The sequence below is a fragment of the Sciurus vulgaris genome (genome assembly GCF_902686455.1).
Source record: "Sciurus vulgaris genome assembly, chromosome: 8".
Classification (NCBI taxonomy): domain Eukaryota; kingdom Metazoa; phylum Chordata; class Mammalia; order Rodentia; family Sciuridae; genus Sciurus; species Sciurus vulgaris.
The window spans coordinates 134,072,852-134,089,746 of record NC_136468.1 but is presented as its reverse complement, the minus strand read 5'-3'; the positions used below and the strand labels follow the sequence as shown (position 1 = coordinate 134,089,746).

The following is a 16,895-nucleotide window of genomic DNA, read 5'->3' as shown; positions in this document are numbered from 1 at the left end:
AGATGGGTCGGCAGGAGCCAGATCACAGAACTGGGTGAGCAGTTTGTTTTTAAGATTCCAAAAGTAATGGCAAGTCACTAAAAGACAAGATGTTTCCAAAGACATCAACTCATGTTTCAAAAAAGGATACTCTGCCTCTGAAGAGGAACAGAAGGCAAGACCAGCTCCAGGAGACCCATCAGAGGCCACTGCAGTCACCGGAGAGAGGACTAGAACTGAGGCCCAAGGGCAGCCATGAGGGGATGCAGAGCAGGCGATGAATCTGGGAGACACTCTGGGAATGAACACTCCTGTGGATGTGACAGGCTGGGACACTTATGGAGCATGTGGGGGAAGAGATGACAGGGTCATGGAAAGAGAGGCTCTCTAGAACTCTGGAGGTGGGGCAAGGCACTGGAGTGACATCTGGAAGTCATCAGGTGCAGAATGTTTACAGCCAAGGACACAGAGAAGTTCCTCAGAGGAGGATGGAGAAGAGACCCCTTGGAAACACCTGTCCTGGCCTACTGCCATCTTCTGCTCTCACCTGCAGCCTCGGTGGCTGGGGTGTTGGACTCCTGAGTGTCCTGGGGGGCACTGGGGAGGCTGACCCTGGTGGCACCTGCCTCCTCTGGAGGGCAGCCAGACCGCAGTGGAACCTCAGCCTGATAGCACGGAACCTGCTCCTCTTCCCCGGCTGCTGCCAGGCTCCTGTGGGGCCGGGCACCCAGGCCCAGTGTCCCACCCCAGGGGCTGAGGCTGTGGGTCCCTTGGCAGTCTGGGGGCGGGCCCAAGTCATAGTCCATGTCCTCCGGAATGATGGGGATGCGCGGGCTCGGGTCCCGGGCCCCTGGGTAGCAGCTGGGTGGGGGCTCCTCGGCGAGGGTGTACTGCACGCTCACTGAGTAGTCCTCAGCGTAGCAGCCGCCACCCCCACCACCGCCGTGGGCCACCTGCTTCTCTTCATAGAAGCAGCAGGGCAGGCCCTCATATTTCACTCCATCTGTCCTGGGCAAATGGTCTGGGTGAAGGCCATACAGGCCCTGGGAGCCTCCGGGTTGTGGTTCCCCAGCCACAGGGCCACAGCCCTCACGGAGCAGAGTGCCCACGAACAAGGTGCTGCCACTGCTGGCGGTCCCCGCCCCGGGCCCCAGGGCAGAGGGCTGAGGCTCACAGCAGCAGGCACACGAAGGCCCCTCCCGGCTCCCCTTCCAGGTCCTCCTGAGGTCCAGGGCAGCCCCAGGAGAAGCCTCGAGCCCCACTTCTGAGGTAGAGCTGTTGGGCCCCCTGTGCTCCAGCGAGGAGTTGCTGCTGTAGTTCATCTCCAGGCTGCAGGTGGACAGTTGGTCCCCTGAGGGAGAAGCAGGGCCTAGCCACGGTTCTCCCTTCCCAGCACCATGACTGTGTGCTGCCGGGAGCTCCTCAGGCAGCAGGGAGCTTTCAAGGCAAACGGCAGGCCCCCGGCCAGAGTTGCCCGAGGCCCCCGCCTCGCTGGTGCGACAGGGGCTCCGGCTACGGTAGATGAAGGGGTCATAGTCACTGCTGAGGGAGCTGCGGAAGGTGGAGCAGCTTCCGTACACACCCTGGTTGCTGACCTCAGTGCAGTCCACCACAGAGTCGCTAGAGGAACAGTGGCACTGGCCAGAGCTGCTGCTGCTGCTGCTGCTGTCACTGCCTGGGCAGTCGGCCAGGTAGCCACTGCACACTGAGCGGTGGCCGTGGTAGCAGCTGAAGCTGGACGTGCTGCCGCTCTCCAGGTGGGAAGGAGGGGCCACATGCAGCACAGTGGGGAAGAGCAGGTTGCCGCTGCCACTGCTCGCTGGGAAGGCACGGGACGGGCCCCTGGGCGTGAGGCTGGGCAGAGGCTGGCCCTCCTGCTCCGGGTAGCTGAGGCCCTGGAAGTAGTAGTGTTGGTACATGGTCTCATACTGCGAGAAACAAGCTGCCTTGGAGAAGCTGCGCCCACTGAACTTGGGCCTGCGGAAGGGGTGGGCTGGCGAGTAGGCCCGGTGCTCCAGACTACAGCGGTGGGCGGCCAGGGCATGATCCAGATGCAGGGGTGGGTAGCTTCGGATGTAGGTGGGGGTCTGTGGGGAATAGAGGCTCTGCTCCCCATGACGGTCCATGGTTAGCAGCGTGACAGGGTTTCCGTGGGAGTCCATGCTTGTCCTTGTGGGGTAGGCTGGGATGGCATTGGTCCTGTGCACGCGGCCAGGGTAATGTACAGGCAGGGTCACCCTCTGCTGCCGACTGCGTGCAAGGTTGCTGGTCTCCACACACACGGCACCCGGGTTTCCCTTTTGTTCTGGGGAGAGGTGGAGGAAATAAGGTAAGAAGTGCTGAGTATATAGGTGTCAGGAACTAGAGAAGTTTAAAAAAAAAAAAGTAGATACTAAAGCAATGAGCTGGGCCACAAGCCGGTGCCTCTTCTCACAACCCTGCCTATCCTAAGCTGCCACCAAACCCAGCCGTGCTGGCAGAGGCCAACTGCCTCTGTGTGAAAGGTAGTTACTCCCTTAAGGGCCTGTGTCTCACCTCCCCACTGCTCTGTCTGACAAGGACACCAGTCTACAGAAAGCAATAAGGACCCACGGACCAAAGTGCCCCCTGCCCCGCGAAAGTGATGCAGTAGCAACATCACAAACCTGCCCCATTCCTTATTTCTTGTGGCCCCTGGGAACCACCCTGTGGTGTGAGCATGGCAGTACCATTACTATCAGAGAGACTGAGGGCCTGGAGCCACCATAGGCCTTGTCCAAAGTCAGGAAGCTATTAATGTGAAGCCCAAACTTGAACTTGGGGTGATTTTTTTTTTTTTCCATGCTGGAGATGGAACCCAGGACCTTGAACATGCTAGGCAAGTACTCTACTGCTGAGCCACATCCCGGGTTCTCCAGGGTGATTACTAATGCCAAGCCTTTCTAAGGTCGTGTAGACAATCTCCAAAACCCAAGGCCACCATGCCTCCAGTCCAGAAGGCCACGATATGGTGGTTTTTCTTGCTCATTAGATTACAATATGTGTCATGCTCTTGCTAGGCACTAGGTAGGGACAGTGTCCTCTAACTTGATTCTTCACCAATGATTAAGGCAGGTGACACTTACCTATGATGTTGTGCCGACAGTGGGGGCAGGTGTGGTGCTGCAGCAGCCATGGGTCCACGCATTTCCTGTGAAACCGGTGGGTACAGGGGATAACCCGCAGCTCCTGGGAGGAGAGAGGGGATAGCCTGAAGTGAGGACATGGGGGAGCAGTTTTGCCTTCAGCCTCACACATACTTCCTCCATGAGTCTGGTGTGGACCGAGGACTCCTGCTCACCGTCCTGGTACCTTCCTGCTACAGTTTGGACCCTCAGTTTTCCCAAACTGTGTTTAAGGCTTGGTTTCCAAGGTGGTACTATCGGGGGTGGGGCCTGGTGGTAGGTCTCTAAGTCATTGCACGCATGCCCTTGAAGGGGATTTTGGGACTCCACTCTACCCGATCTTGCATCCTGGCTATGAGGTGAGAAGTTTTGCTCTGTCACAGGTTCCCATAAGGATGTGCGGCCTCACCACAGAACTGAAGTGACGGGGACAAGTGATCATGAACTGAAACCTCAAAAACTGAACCAAAATAAAGCTCTTCTCTTTGTAAGCTGATTGTCTCAGGTAGCTGTCAGAGTAGTGGAAAGCTGACTAACATATTTCCCACTTTCCTCTCTACCTCTGGAAAGCAGAGCCCACGGATGAGGTTTAGGGAGAAGGGAGCCACCCATCCGACTGCCCCAGCCCTTAGTGTGGAGGGAGTGGACGTATACAGAAGCAGGCTCCTTTCCTGGAGTCGGAGGGCACATACATGAGGACATGAAGCCTAGGGGCATGGAAAGAGGGATATAAACACCCTAAGATATTATGTACCTGGGAGGAGCGGGGCATTGCCTCCAGGCACCCTAAGTGAGGATGAGTAGAAAGGAAGGTGTCTAGGACTTGTGATTGATAGGGGTAGGATGAAGGGTATAGGGTGGCCCTTCTGTCACTGGCCCCCAAATGCTTGCCATGGGGACACATCATTTATAATGAAAGCAGCCGATGTGGAAAGAACATGATAGGTTTTTTGGGGGGCAAGATCACCTCTGTAGTTGGAGCCTAAACATCCTCCCAATCTGCTCATTTTACTTTCCCTTATCTGATTGGTCTGGCACAGTAATATTCATATGAATATCAAACACTGTGCCTGGCAGGGTGTCAGGAGGTCTACCTGAATTTTGAACTTTGTGATCACCTAGTATGCTGGTCAGTCTCAGGCCCACATCACAAGTGCAGGCACAGGGAATGAGGTCACTTGCCCAAGTTCACAAAGTTAGAATCCACCTGGGACCAGGTTAAAACCCGGGTAGTCCATATGCAGAGCCTGTGCAAGAATCTATTATTCCAAAGGGACTCTGCAAAAACTAAATTCATTTTCATCCAAAAGTGGAACACTTTCATCAAAGGGGCATCAAATGTGAGCAATTTCAAGTAGACTACTGCTCCCCCAGACCATATGTATGCATATCTCTATCCAGAGAGAGATGAAGCCAAGGTGGCAAAATATTAGTGATGGGTGATTCTAGGTGAATAATCTGTCACTCGTTCTTGTAACTTTTCTGAAGATTTGTAACTTTCAAAATGAGAGGCATGAAGAAACAGAAAAAAGGGACAACAAATCCATTGTCTCTTTGCAAGTAAAAAACACCATGTAAGTATTAAATTTTAGAAGAGTAAGTCTGAAACAGCTGTGTGAGTGTGTGTGTGTGTGTGTTTTACTGGGGATCAAACTCAGGACCTCATGCATTCTTCCAGAGTCACATCCTTAGCCCCTGTGAATGTTCTTAAAACCACACATTTTCTGGCCTACCATATATCTCTGATACAATTTCTGAAATTGCCCACATCCAGCTGGATCTTCCAGAGAGTGCTGTGTCCTTCCAGTCCTGGGGAGGGAGTGGCCAGAATGTTTCAGGCACCCATCCCCTAGATACCTCTGTGTTGAAGCCCTTTGGTTACTCAGGGTGTGGGGAAAACTGTGGTCCTGAGTGTCTCTGTCGTCTGTCACCTCCTCCCCACCCAGGACAGGCCCTGTCTCTGCCACTACCTCTCCGTCGATGTACTTCTCCAGGCAGATGGCACAGTCGGACGTGGAGCTGCTGCTGAGGGTGTCCAAGGCTCCACAGCTCCCCTCCCGGCGCCCCTTGCTCTTGGAGCTGAACTTTCTAGTTTCCATCTTCTCCAGAGCCTGTACAGCCAGCCTATTCATGGAATTCTGCATGGCAGAACAGGGTCAGCATTGAGAGTCTGATACATACTAACATGGCAGTCACCCTCAGGACCATGGTACCTGATGTGCTAGGACAGGCTAATGCTAATCTCTCTCAGGCCAGAACAGATTTTTTTCTTTTTTCTTTTTGGTACCAGAGATTTAACCTACGGGTACTTAACCACTGAGACACACCCCCAGCCCTTTTTATTTTTTATTTTGAGACAGAGTTTCACTAAATTGTTTAAAGCCTTGCTAAGTTGCTGAGGCCAGTCTTGAACTTGCAATCCTTCTGTCTCAGCCTCCGAGTCACTGGGATTACAGGCATGCACCCTGGCTGCCAGAACAGATTTTTAAGAAACTCAAAACTCAGATTGCCAGGCTGGGTATATAGTTCAGTTCACAGAGTGCTTGTCTGTCAAGCACAAGGCCCTGGGTTCAATCCCTAGCACTGCAAAACCCCCCCGACAAAACAAAAACAAAACAAAACAAAACAAACCACCTCAGACTGACATAGCAAATGTTTTTCAGGCCCCTGGAGTATCCATGCTACCAACCCAGGCTTTCGAGTGGCAGTGCTAGCACAGGTTCTTGCCTGCAAGGTGAAGGCAGGTCATTGCCCCACTGCTTCCCAATTCTGTGAGACTGTTTCGCATTCCTTCTCTACACTGAAGGAAGCTGTGAGGGTAAACGAGACAATGCAGGAGTCTCGGCACCAGGCATACAGGATGTGCTCAATAAACATCAGCCCCTGCCATCAGTGGTGACCCTCATCCCATCTCAAGATGTTACACTGCCATATCTGGGAGTCTAGATGGCTGCTTGTCCTCTCACCACTCTCCACCCCCAAATCTTCCTTTGCTACAAGCACACAGTGATATACTGGCTGGAGTGCTACTGGCCGACCAAGAATCGCCAGGAGAGCTTAGCAGATGCAGATTTAGACTCAGCAGGTCGAGGGCCTGGGACTCTGTATTTCTAGGAAGAACTCAGGTGCTGCTGGTGTCCAGGTCAGCTTGAAAAGCAAAGTTCAAGGATTCCATGAAAATGTTTAAACATTTCCTCTGAAAAACTAGCTGGAAATGTCCCCAGTGTAGGGCCTTTGCAGGCCTGCCCCTTCTGGCACAGCCAAGAAGGCTTAGCTCTCTCTCAGTCACTGGAGATTGGCTGCGAGTCTGGACCCCGAAACAGTAGGCTGATGAGAGCCCTGACTTTCACCAGCAACAGGGCGACGAGGTCAACATTCTGGGACTGTTCTAAAGGATTACCTGACTGCGTCGCTGCTTCAGCTTGATTTTGACGAGGAGGATGAGGCAGACCAAGGAGACCACGACAAAGAAAGCCAGGAAAATCCCCATGTCAAAGTACTCAGTGGGTTGCTTGAACAGAACACAAACACAGTAAGTCAGACGCTCCTCAGCCAGGTAACAGGCACACAGGCTGTCGGCCCTGGTCAGGGGAAGGATGGGGTGGGTGTTCCCACTGTGTGCAGGAAACTCCTGGGGTCCAGCTCACGTGCACACAGTGCACTCTTTGGGCCCAGGTATTGCTCTCAGTGTGGCTGGGGAGGCCTCCCAAAGCCAAGTGAACTCTATTCATAAAGCCCGGCCCCACTGTAATAGTGCAAAGTTTGATGTAACCAGTAAGAAAAGCTCTTCCAAATAAATACGAATAATCACATTTAGAGGACAAAGGAGTGAGTGTCATGTTTTGAGGGAACAGTGATTACTAACCATATAATTAACGGTTTACAACAACTCAGAAAATTGTATGCTGCTTCCACAAATATCAGCTTCCACTACAATGAGTCATATTTACCAAAGCATTCTTTTTTCCTTTAAAAAGAAGCCAGCAAGTCAGTTCTGCAGATTCCCTCTAGTTTAGTTCTTACATTTTTTCCTCACAGCACACTTCCCCGTACAACTTGAAGCTGCCTCACTTTGGACATGTACTTAGCCAAGAGGAGCAGATCTGTTCTATGGGATGCTGCACATATTCAGATACACTTTTACCCATGAAGGAAGAACTACCCCATGTGTGAGCAGGGAACCTGGGGCTGGTACCCAGAATTCTTCAGCCTGAGGTTGCAAAAAATGCCAGGCAAGCATTAATGGCCATCGGCGTCCCTTCAACACACTGAAAAGAAGGCTAATGCCATGTAAATCAATCCCAGGTGAAAGCTGACTTTCCCAGACTCAACTGTGAGTTGGGGAGTTTTTTTTTTTTTTTTTTTTTTTGGGGGGGGGGGCGGGGCGGTGCAGGGAATACCAGGGATTGAACTCTGGGGCAAGTGACCACTGAGCCACGCCCCCAGCCCTATTTTATACTGTATTTAGAGACAGGGTCTCGCTGAGTTGCTTAGCACCTCACTTTTGCTGAGGTTGGCTTTGAACTCATGATCCTCCCCCGCCTCAGTCTCCTGACCTGCTGGGATGACAGGCGTTCATCCGTGCCTGCTTGAGTTGGGGAGTTTTAAGAAGGTGATCTACCCTGTGGGAAAAAAGACAGAGGCCTTTTCTCTAGTGCCTGGGTCAAATGAAAGTGGGGAGACACAGGAAGCCAAGTGCTGGCATTCCACCCTTCATACTCCTTGCTGTGCCTTTCAGAGGAAGGTGCCACGTGAGAGTAGGAAGGAGGAGAGGGGAGTGCCAGGTGGGAGGGACCACCACGTCCCTAGCACGAGCCATCTATTCCTGGTAAGCGTTTCCAGATTCCTGTAAAGGAATGTGGGTGAAATATTCTCCTGGCATCCTGTGGCTGATCTTGACCTGCAGGAACCTGGGGTACACTGGCATTTTAAATAGATGACAGTAATAAAAGCATCAAGCCCAAAGCAAACAAAGGTACAGGTAGTAGCAGACACGCCGTGGGCTGGCCAGCATGCACTCACTCGAGGAGGGCGGTGCTGGATCCTTGCTCGGGCCACTTTCTGCTTGTTGACAATGTTCATCAGCTTGAGAGCATCGGCGCCCTTCACGTACACCACTGGCCTTTTGAGTGGGTCTTCTGAGCCCTGGTTTAGCTGAGGAAGCAGAGAGCCCTGGTTAGAAGAGCACTAAGGACATAGCTCAGTGGTAGAGAGCTTGCTTAGCTTGTGCAGGGCCCTGGTTCAATACAAATAAAACAAAACAAAGGAGCTGGAAATCTGCATCTAGAAGTCCCTGAAATCTCCAGGCAGTACAGCCTCGGGGTTCCCAGAATGGCAGCTGAGGCTGATGCTCGCTGTAAGATGGGCTGGCCAGGCTGAAAGCCCCAAAGAGTCTTTGAAAATGTTTCCCACCCCAACTTCCTGGCGCCTAACCCTTCTCAATACACCTCCCTCTGGTACGATGTCCGCAGACAACTGACTTCAGCAGACAACTGACTTCAGCAGACAAGTTAACTAAAGGAAGTGCCTCTCTTAGGGAGATTGCAGGGTTGGCATGGCTCGAGTTTACCTGGTCGATCGCTTCTGGGTTTTCAGACACATCAAAGATGACTGCGGTAGCTCCCCGCTGCACTGCTCGTTTGGCCTGGCAGAGGGAAAAAGAGCAGGTTGGCAACTCTGGTTCTCTCACCTTACCAATGCTGACCTTGGGCATCAGGCCTGTATTCGAATGCAGAATCTGACAATCACCAACTTGTGTAACTCGGGGCAAGTTACTCAACTTTCTTAAGCTTCAACTCTCTCGTGTAAAACAGGGAACAATGCCACCTACCTGTACACTTATCCTAAGAAGCAAGTGACTTAATAATAGGTGAAGATAGGTAACTGGGTACGCAGTAAGCCCGTCTCCTCACCAGCCCCAACATTAACAACCAACTACAGATCAACAACCTGCCTGGTCAGCAGAGGGACTGGTTTCAGTGTGTCCTCCGATGAACGCAGAGTCCCTGGCAACCAAGGCAAATGCCTTTGGTCCATCTCTGTGGGCCTTTCTTCCCTCCCATGTCACTCAGTTAGAATAGCATGTTGACTATTTCTGAATGAATCTCAGAATGGTCAATTTTAATCAGTGACACAAGCTGAAGACGTTTGGAGACACTGTCGGGGCGGCGGGGGAAGCTACAAGAAATAATTGTACATGGGGATTTAGAGCAGTTGGCTGCCAAACCTGGCTGCACATCAAAAACCACTTGGGAAGTTTGTAAAGCAGATTTCCTGGCTCAAACCACAGAGACTGATTCAGCAGGGCTGGAGTCAGGCCCAGGAAACTGAGTTCTATAAGCTTTCTGAGGGATTCGTATGATTCAACTACTTGGGAACTATAGATCAGAGTGGTGAGATTAGAAGGTTTAGAAACAAATGAGAAGCGATGGGATTCTTTTTTTGAAGTGGGTGTGGTGGTGGGGGGGAGAGGATTCCTTTCTATCCCAATGAACCTTCTAATTTCATGTCCAGCCAAGTGGACAACAGGGCAGAAACTGTGCGGAACTAGACTAGAAGACAGACTCTTGCTTTTAGGAGTCTGAATCTTGTTAGGGAAGTGACTCCTCTAAAAAAATGTGGGAAAAAACAAAATCCAGCCTGCTTTAAGATGGGCTAGCGATAGTTAATGTTCACAGGTCAATATAGGCACCAAAGACCTTAGTGCTTCAGAAAGAATAGAATCTGAATTCCTTCCACAGGAATCACAGCTCCACTGATGCGGGCTGACAAAAATGTGGCTTGCTTAATGTCTCCACTGGCCCACTAGAGGGCAGCCTCACCCCACAGCTTTTAAACCAATTCCCTGCCCTTGGTACCACACAGGCAGGACCAAAACCTTTTCAGTCGTTCTCAGGGCAAGGCAGTTTAAGAAGCCCTGGCACCCTAGATGCTGTGCTGCAGAATCTCTCCCTGTTCTGCAGGGGACTCCCCTTCTGCCCTCTACTGGGATTGAACCTGGGGCTGCTTTACCATTGGGTTACATACCCAGTTCTTTTTATTTTTCATTTTGAGACAGGGTCTCACTAAATTGCCCAGGTTGGCTTTGAATTTTTAATCCTTCTGTCTCAGCCTCCCAAATAGACAGAATTACGTGCCACTGCACCCAGCTTTTTGTTTTGTTTTTTTAATTGAGACAGAATGTCTTAAAATTCTCGCCTCTGGTCCACCCCACCCTGTTTTACAACAGAGTGCTGCACTAGAAGTCAGGAATTAATCAATAGTGGGAGTTATTCCCAAGCAAATTGTAGAATCTCTTTCAGTTCCAGTCTCAGTTTCCTTGTCTGTAAAAGGAAGAGGGTGCCCACATAATTATAACTAGGGTCCCTTTAAGTTCTCAGTCTTGACCATTCAACTGAGAATCCAGAGTAACTTGGAACTGCGATGGTTCTGTCACCTTCCTCCAGCAAGAGGACATGTGTGGCAGAGTTGAGAAAAGAGGCCAAGGTAGCATCGTTTTCCTCCTCCATTAAGGTCATTAGGGCTGCAGAGTTCTGCTGAAGGCCAACAGCTCACCAACTCCAGAGGTAGCAATGAGTAGATGCTGTTTTCTGCTCAGGTGGTAGGTACCCCAATCTTCACACATTCCTTCCTCAGATGCAGAAAAGGAATGGAACCCGGGCCTCCTTCCTTTATTTATTTGGTCTTCATCCATGTTCAAGCATATCGACCATACCCTTGGGGAAGGTGTGTTCAGATAGATCCTGAGAGGTAGCACCCTGTATCTCCTGCTTTGAGGCTGGTGCGCCTGGAAAGTCCAACAGCAGTGGGAGGACAGGCTGCAGGACCTGGGGTAGGGGATTCCTCCCTGGCAACTGCCTCAGGGATGCTGCTCAGCAATGTGGCCTCCTTAGATTTCCAGGCTTCCCTGCTCCATGAGAACACGGGGATCAAACCCAGGGCCCAGTGCACGCTAGACAGTAAGTGCTCTACCCCTGGGCCACACCCCAGCCCAATAAAATAAATCCCTAGGAGCCTGGTGGTGCAGTGACGAGGGCAGGTGGCAAATAAGGTTCATACCTTCCACCTACAGCCTGACTTCAGATACAATCCAACCAGGCTCATTCACGCACAGGATCCAAGGACAAACACTGCGTTTGAGAAAATGCTCAATTCTCATAGTTTACTTTTAAAGTTCTATTTGATGCAGGCTATTAAAATGTTTATATTTCCTGCATATAACAGGAGGGGAGTCAACTCAGGACCCTATTAGAAACTTGCACGTTAAGAGTCAGTTTAGTATTTAAAATAGGCTGTGACTAACTCATATCTAGAAAATGTCTTTATTATAATGTCCCCAAACCAAATTTTAAAATACACAATACTTCCTTGGTCATACTTTACCTTCTGCTCATTTAAAAAAATTTTTTTTTTTTTTTTTTTTAGTTGTGGATGGATCTTTATTTTAGTTATTTATTTACATGCAGTGCTGAGGATCAAACCCAGTGCCTCACTTGTGCTAGGCAAGCGCTCTACCACTGAACCACAACTCCAGGCCCCTTCTGCTCATTTTTAGTTAAAAAACTTGGATAAGGCAAATTTCTTGAACCAATCTTCATACCTTAGATCATCTCCCATTTTACCTAGTCAATCTTGGGCCAGGATATTATTTCAAAATAAATCTAAACCCTCGCTGGCAGATAATCAGCACTGTGACCACTACAAACCCTATCTCACAGTGTTATACACTCAAGTGTCCAAAACTCTCAAGGCTACTTGAAAGAAAGGATGCAGCCTTTGGATGTGGCTAGGTGAAGGTCACTGGTAAGTTGGGCTTCACTTTGAAAGGGCGATTATCCCTAAAACTATGTACTGTCTGGAAAGGAAGGAAGAGGAAGAGAAGGTTGTGATAGCAGAAAAGAGGTGGGACATCTTGGTAAGGCTCAAAAGCAGCCAGAGGCCTTGCTTTGATGACCTTCCTGTGACCTTCCCACAGAGGGGTCTTCAAATCCTTTCTCACCTATGCTGCTTTGATCCTCACAGCAGGGGCAGGTGACTAGAAGCCCAGCAGGCAGAATGCTACATAAAAGGTTGTCATGGTCCTTATTTACCCTTTCCAGGGTTGCAGAACCTGAGGCTAGACAACGTCTACAGCCACTGACAGAAAAAGACAAACATCGGCATACTTACGGATACATTTTGAAAAGCATAAAATGTGATGAACCCTTACAAGAGAGGGCCGTACTGTGGTTGGCGCTTATTGTTCTACAGTAATTCAACTAACATTTATTAAAACTGAAGGAAAGCCTGCTGGGATCATATTCTAGATTGCCAGTAAAAACAAAGTGTTCCCTGACCATGGCTGTGGTCTTCCTGTCAGGAGGTGCCTGTATCAGTAAGCTGGAGTCCATAAGGTCCCAGTGCCAATGGGGTATTCTGATGAGAAAGGGCCCGTCACCACCTGCCAGGTGGAAAAACTGGAAGCCTAGGGCAGCACTGCTCAGAAATCCCACTCAGGACTGGACTGGCGCCAGCCTTCCCACCACGCATGCAGTCACGCTCGACCTGGTCCAGGGCTTGGATCCACATAACACGCGCTCCTGGAGTCTCTGGAGCATAGACTGTATTTTTTAACCTGTTTACCTGTTCCTTTGCCAGAATATAACATAATATAATCTTAATCCTTTTTATTTTTTCTGTGCAAGAGCTAGGGGTAGAACCCAGGACCTCATGCACGCCAGGCAAGTGCTCCACCACTGAGCTCCACCCCCAGCCCTTTTTTTCTGAGACAGGGTCTTCCTCCATAAGTTGCCAGGTTGGGCTTGAACTTGTGATCTTCCTGCCTCGGCCTCCCAAGTCACTGGGATTACAGGTGAGCAGGTGAGCACCGTCACACACGGCTCCCTGTAAACACTTCTGAAGGCTGTGATATATTCCTTCACATTCTCTAATTTACTCGACATGTATTTTTGATATTTGGGTGGTTCTAGTTTTTTATTATTATAATCAATGCTACATTGAATAGATGTAGAAAAATTTTAAAAAATTTAGAAGCTAAAGTGAAATAATAATTCATCAGCTATCACCCTTTTTTCCCAGCTTTGAAATATTAAGTGTGGTTTATATCCTTCCATGTTCTCCTTTAACCCATACATTAGTAAGAATAAAATGCATGTGTATTACATACACATAGCAAAGTACTTAAATTGGATGTACACTGCTCCATGGTCTGCTACTTATTCTTTAACTCAACAATTTTCTCAACAATTTTATATGCATTAATGTAGGAAAATGTTCACTCTTAGCAGCTACACATATAACTTTACTGTATGGTTGTATCAAACTTATTTAATGACTGTCCCTCTGACAGGGACAGGTAGGGTACATTTTCTCTATTATAAACAGTGCTATATTCATATTGTAATTAGTTTGGTGGCCTTTGCTCTGAGTGGTCCTGCTGGGGGAAAAGGGTAGAGATATCCTGTGCCTGCCTGAGTGCCCAACACACCCTTGGAGTCTGACCGAGACTCCCAGAAGCTAGGAAGCAGATCTTGCAGACCATGTTTGTGCACTCCATAAAGCCTAACAAAGCAGATTGCCCTGGGCATGGTCCCTACTCAACTAATTAACACAGTAGGTGGGAACAGACTTTAATTCTATTTATATTGCCACTTATTAATTTAGTTGTTCAACAGTGGTTATTAACCAGTTACTATGTGTGCTGGGCCCTGGGGAAAGGTACAGCAGTGAGCAGCAAGCAGTGACAGACCTCTGTCTTCACAGAGCATGCTTTCTGCCTGTGGTGCTGGCATAGACCTCTCTGAAGACATTGGGGGATCACCAGGGCAAGTCAGTGTTTAGTACCAAGAGCGACTGGGCATGAAATTAAGAACACAGGACCAGTTATCTCAGGTCTCCACAGCAGTTTTTCCTCCTTAGTGTCCTTAGGGAAATGCTACATATATTCTAGAGCTACCTCTGACATTACTGTTCTAGAAGCTCCTATCTAAGCAGCACCCCAAATTTTTGGACACAAAATCCCTCTTGCAGCAATGCTGTTGAATACCCTCTCTTTGGTGGGGCAGGCTTTGGAACCCGCCTCCATGGCAGGTGGTATGCTCAGGGAGGAGTGCTCCCTCCTCTCTCTCACAGGGACAGAGGGTGGAGGGGCATGATGGAGGACTGACTACTAACTGATCTGAAAACTAACTACTAAATAATATACGCACCTACAATTTATAGGAGATGGTTATTGGTATGAAAACATGCAACTACATAGTTCCATCTGACAACTTAAAAGGATGAAATCATCCCAAGAGATTCTAATGAAGACACAAGCCAGGACCCTGCAGAAGTGCCTGCCGTAACATCTTGCTGGGGTCTGGGTGAAGAGCCCTCCCTTGGCAAGGAGCAGGGCAAGGATGCTGGAGACGTGCCCTTCTCACTGGGGCTCTCCTCAGGCACACTCACACACAGCAGCCTGGCCAAGGGGGCAGAAACCAGGACTGTGGAGAATTCGGAATGGCACCAGCGTCCCAGGGCTTGGTTCCCATGACTTGGCCATCGGTCTTCGTTTCAGCTTGGATCCCCAAGTTACTTTTGCAGCTATTTCCAGAGCAGAGCACACAGTCCCTGACGTTGGAATCGTCTCTTGCTCAGGCCAGTGTGGGAGCACGGGATCTTGCCATGGGCTTACCATTGCTCTTCCTACCGTCCTTCCTTTCCTTCAACTTGGGCTTCCTCCTCAGGGAGAGTGCCTGTGTCCTCCCTGTCCTCTGCCCCATCCCTACATACACCTGCCCACTGAGTTATACCGATTCTGTCTTCCGAATCCATCTATTGTTTTCCATCCCCCCTGTTGCCACCCTGTCGCCTTGTGAGTCAACCACATCTTCCCTTGGGGGCTCCCAGTCCGCCCTGCCCCCGCACAGCAGAGGCTTTCTAAATCATGGACGTGACCTACCTACTCTCCTATCTTTGTACTGCTCTTCAGGCGAGCTCTCATCTCCCAGCTGTTCATTGCTTCCAAACCCAATGTTCCAATTTCCAGCCTCGCTAAGCAGAGACTCCATTAGTTCTCTGAACCCCCAGGGACTTCCCAAAAATGCACATGCCACCTCCCCCATGGATTCATCTTTACCTCTCCTAACTCTCGGTGGCCAGGGCAATGGGGTTCCCCGGAGCCTTCTCTGGGCTCCACACTGCAGCACTTATGACATCACACTGTGATTATTTACTTCAAATGCTTCCCTCACTAGAGGGCAATCTTTGTGTCAGACTTCTTTCCTGCTGAATTCCCAGAATTCAACAAAGGGCCTGACACTGGGTAGATGATCAAGAAGTCTTGTTGATAGACCCAAAGAGGACCAGCGTTTGCCAGACAGTTTGGCGTCCAACACCTGGGCCCTGCTGCTTACAGCACTGACTGCGGTTCCTCCTTGACTGCCTGATCTTCTCTAAGCTTTTTTGACTCTTTGGTCAAGAAAGATATGTTCTCTACTAGATCTTGAACTAGATATTGCTTGCACTTCAGATTTTCAGGGGTTGGCTTCTTATTAGCCACAAAATCTTCTGCTGCTGTATTTGCTGACGGGTTCTTTTATTGGCAGGAATCACCTACGCTCTTGGGCAATTTGTACTGGGCGGGGAGCACACAGCTTAACAAAAATAACCTGGTTTCTTTTAAAGTACATACAAAGCATATGATTTTATCAAGTCAAACTTGTAGACTGCTACCCCTAAGGTAGGCATTTTGTCTCTGCCTTGTTGTGGATCTTTCTTAGGCCCTAGGTGTCTGTGCATGCTCTTCTCTGGATGTCAAAGTTCTCAGAAAACAGCCTGTGCACAAAACAGTGTGTGTAGGCACCAAGTCTGTTCTTCCCCTCTGTGAAGGAATATGAACCTTCCTTAGTGCCTTCACCCAAAAAAAGCAGGCAAAGGCCACCCTTGGACATGTCCACAGGACAGAATGCACCAGAGGCATGTTTTTATAGCTTCCATCCATTATCACTGGGGAACCTAGGCTTTCCACGGCCTGGAAGATTGATGGAGTCTATCCTGCAACCTGGAGAGGAAAGTGGGACTTGAGTCTGCCCTCACTACCAGATACGAAGATCTGGAGCATGGCTGGCTGGGTGGACCGGCAGCGGATTTTATAGCTTCAAAGTTCCTAACTTAATGGTGGACTAATTTGGGGTAATCAGAAACCAAAGCACTGGCTTAAGAGACATGTCCACCTAAGCCTGAGCCTACAGAAACGCAGGGCAGAATAAGCCCTGTTTATGTTGCTGTGGTGGGGCCCGCTTCTGTGGTCAGGGAGGGGTGAGAGACCAACTAGTCAGTCCCTGGGACTGGCCACGCCCAACGCCCACAGGTCTCTCTTGACAGGTCCTACCCAGTCCAGACAGCCAGGCTTACTGGGTCCTTTTATGCTCCTCCTTCTGGAGGCCACTAAGTGGATTTTAAACCCTTACTCCTTGCTTTTTCCTTTCCTCCTCCCCGAGTTCTTCACTTAGCAGTGACCACCCAGGCACCAGTCTCTTGCATATTCTGGTCAGCTGCTGTTCCCTGAAGCATGAGTCATTGCATGACACGGGACACTCGAGCCAGTCAAGGGGGCTTGCAAAGTCTGTCTTACCAAAGGCCCTGTTTTCCGACAGAAACCTTTCATTCCATAGGAAATGAGGTCACACACCAGAGTACATGGGTAACTGGTGAGAAAAACCTGGTGCCAACGGGGAGGGCGTCAGTGTTAGAAGTGGGGAGGTAAACCAGTCACGAACCACCAGGGGGAAT

General features: G+C 49.8%; 1 protein-coding gene across 1 annotated transcript in view; it reads right to left on the bottom strand.

Moving 5' to 3' along the window:
• ZNRF3 (zinc and ring finger 3) overlaps nt 1-16,895 on the bottom strand; it is a 146,036-nt gene that overhangs the window by 4,235 nt on the left and 124,906 nt on the right. Inside the window, exons 3-8 of the mRNA XM_079151312.1 lie at nt 8,692-8,766; nt 8,145-8,276; nt 6,523-6,633; nt 5,093-5,260; nt 3,084-3,186; nt 527-2,284 (exon numbers count right to left, since the gene is read on the bottom strand). Of these exons, the coding sequence (XP_079007438.1) occupies nt 527-2,284; nt 3,084-3,186; nt 5,093-5,260; nt 6,523-6,633; nt 8,145-8,276; nt 8,692-8,766 (2,347 nt within the window). The remainder of the gene's footprint in view (nt 1-526; nt 2,285-3,083; nt 3,187-5,092; nt 5,261-6,522; nt 6,634-8,144; nt 8,277-8,691; nt 8,767-16,895) is intronic.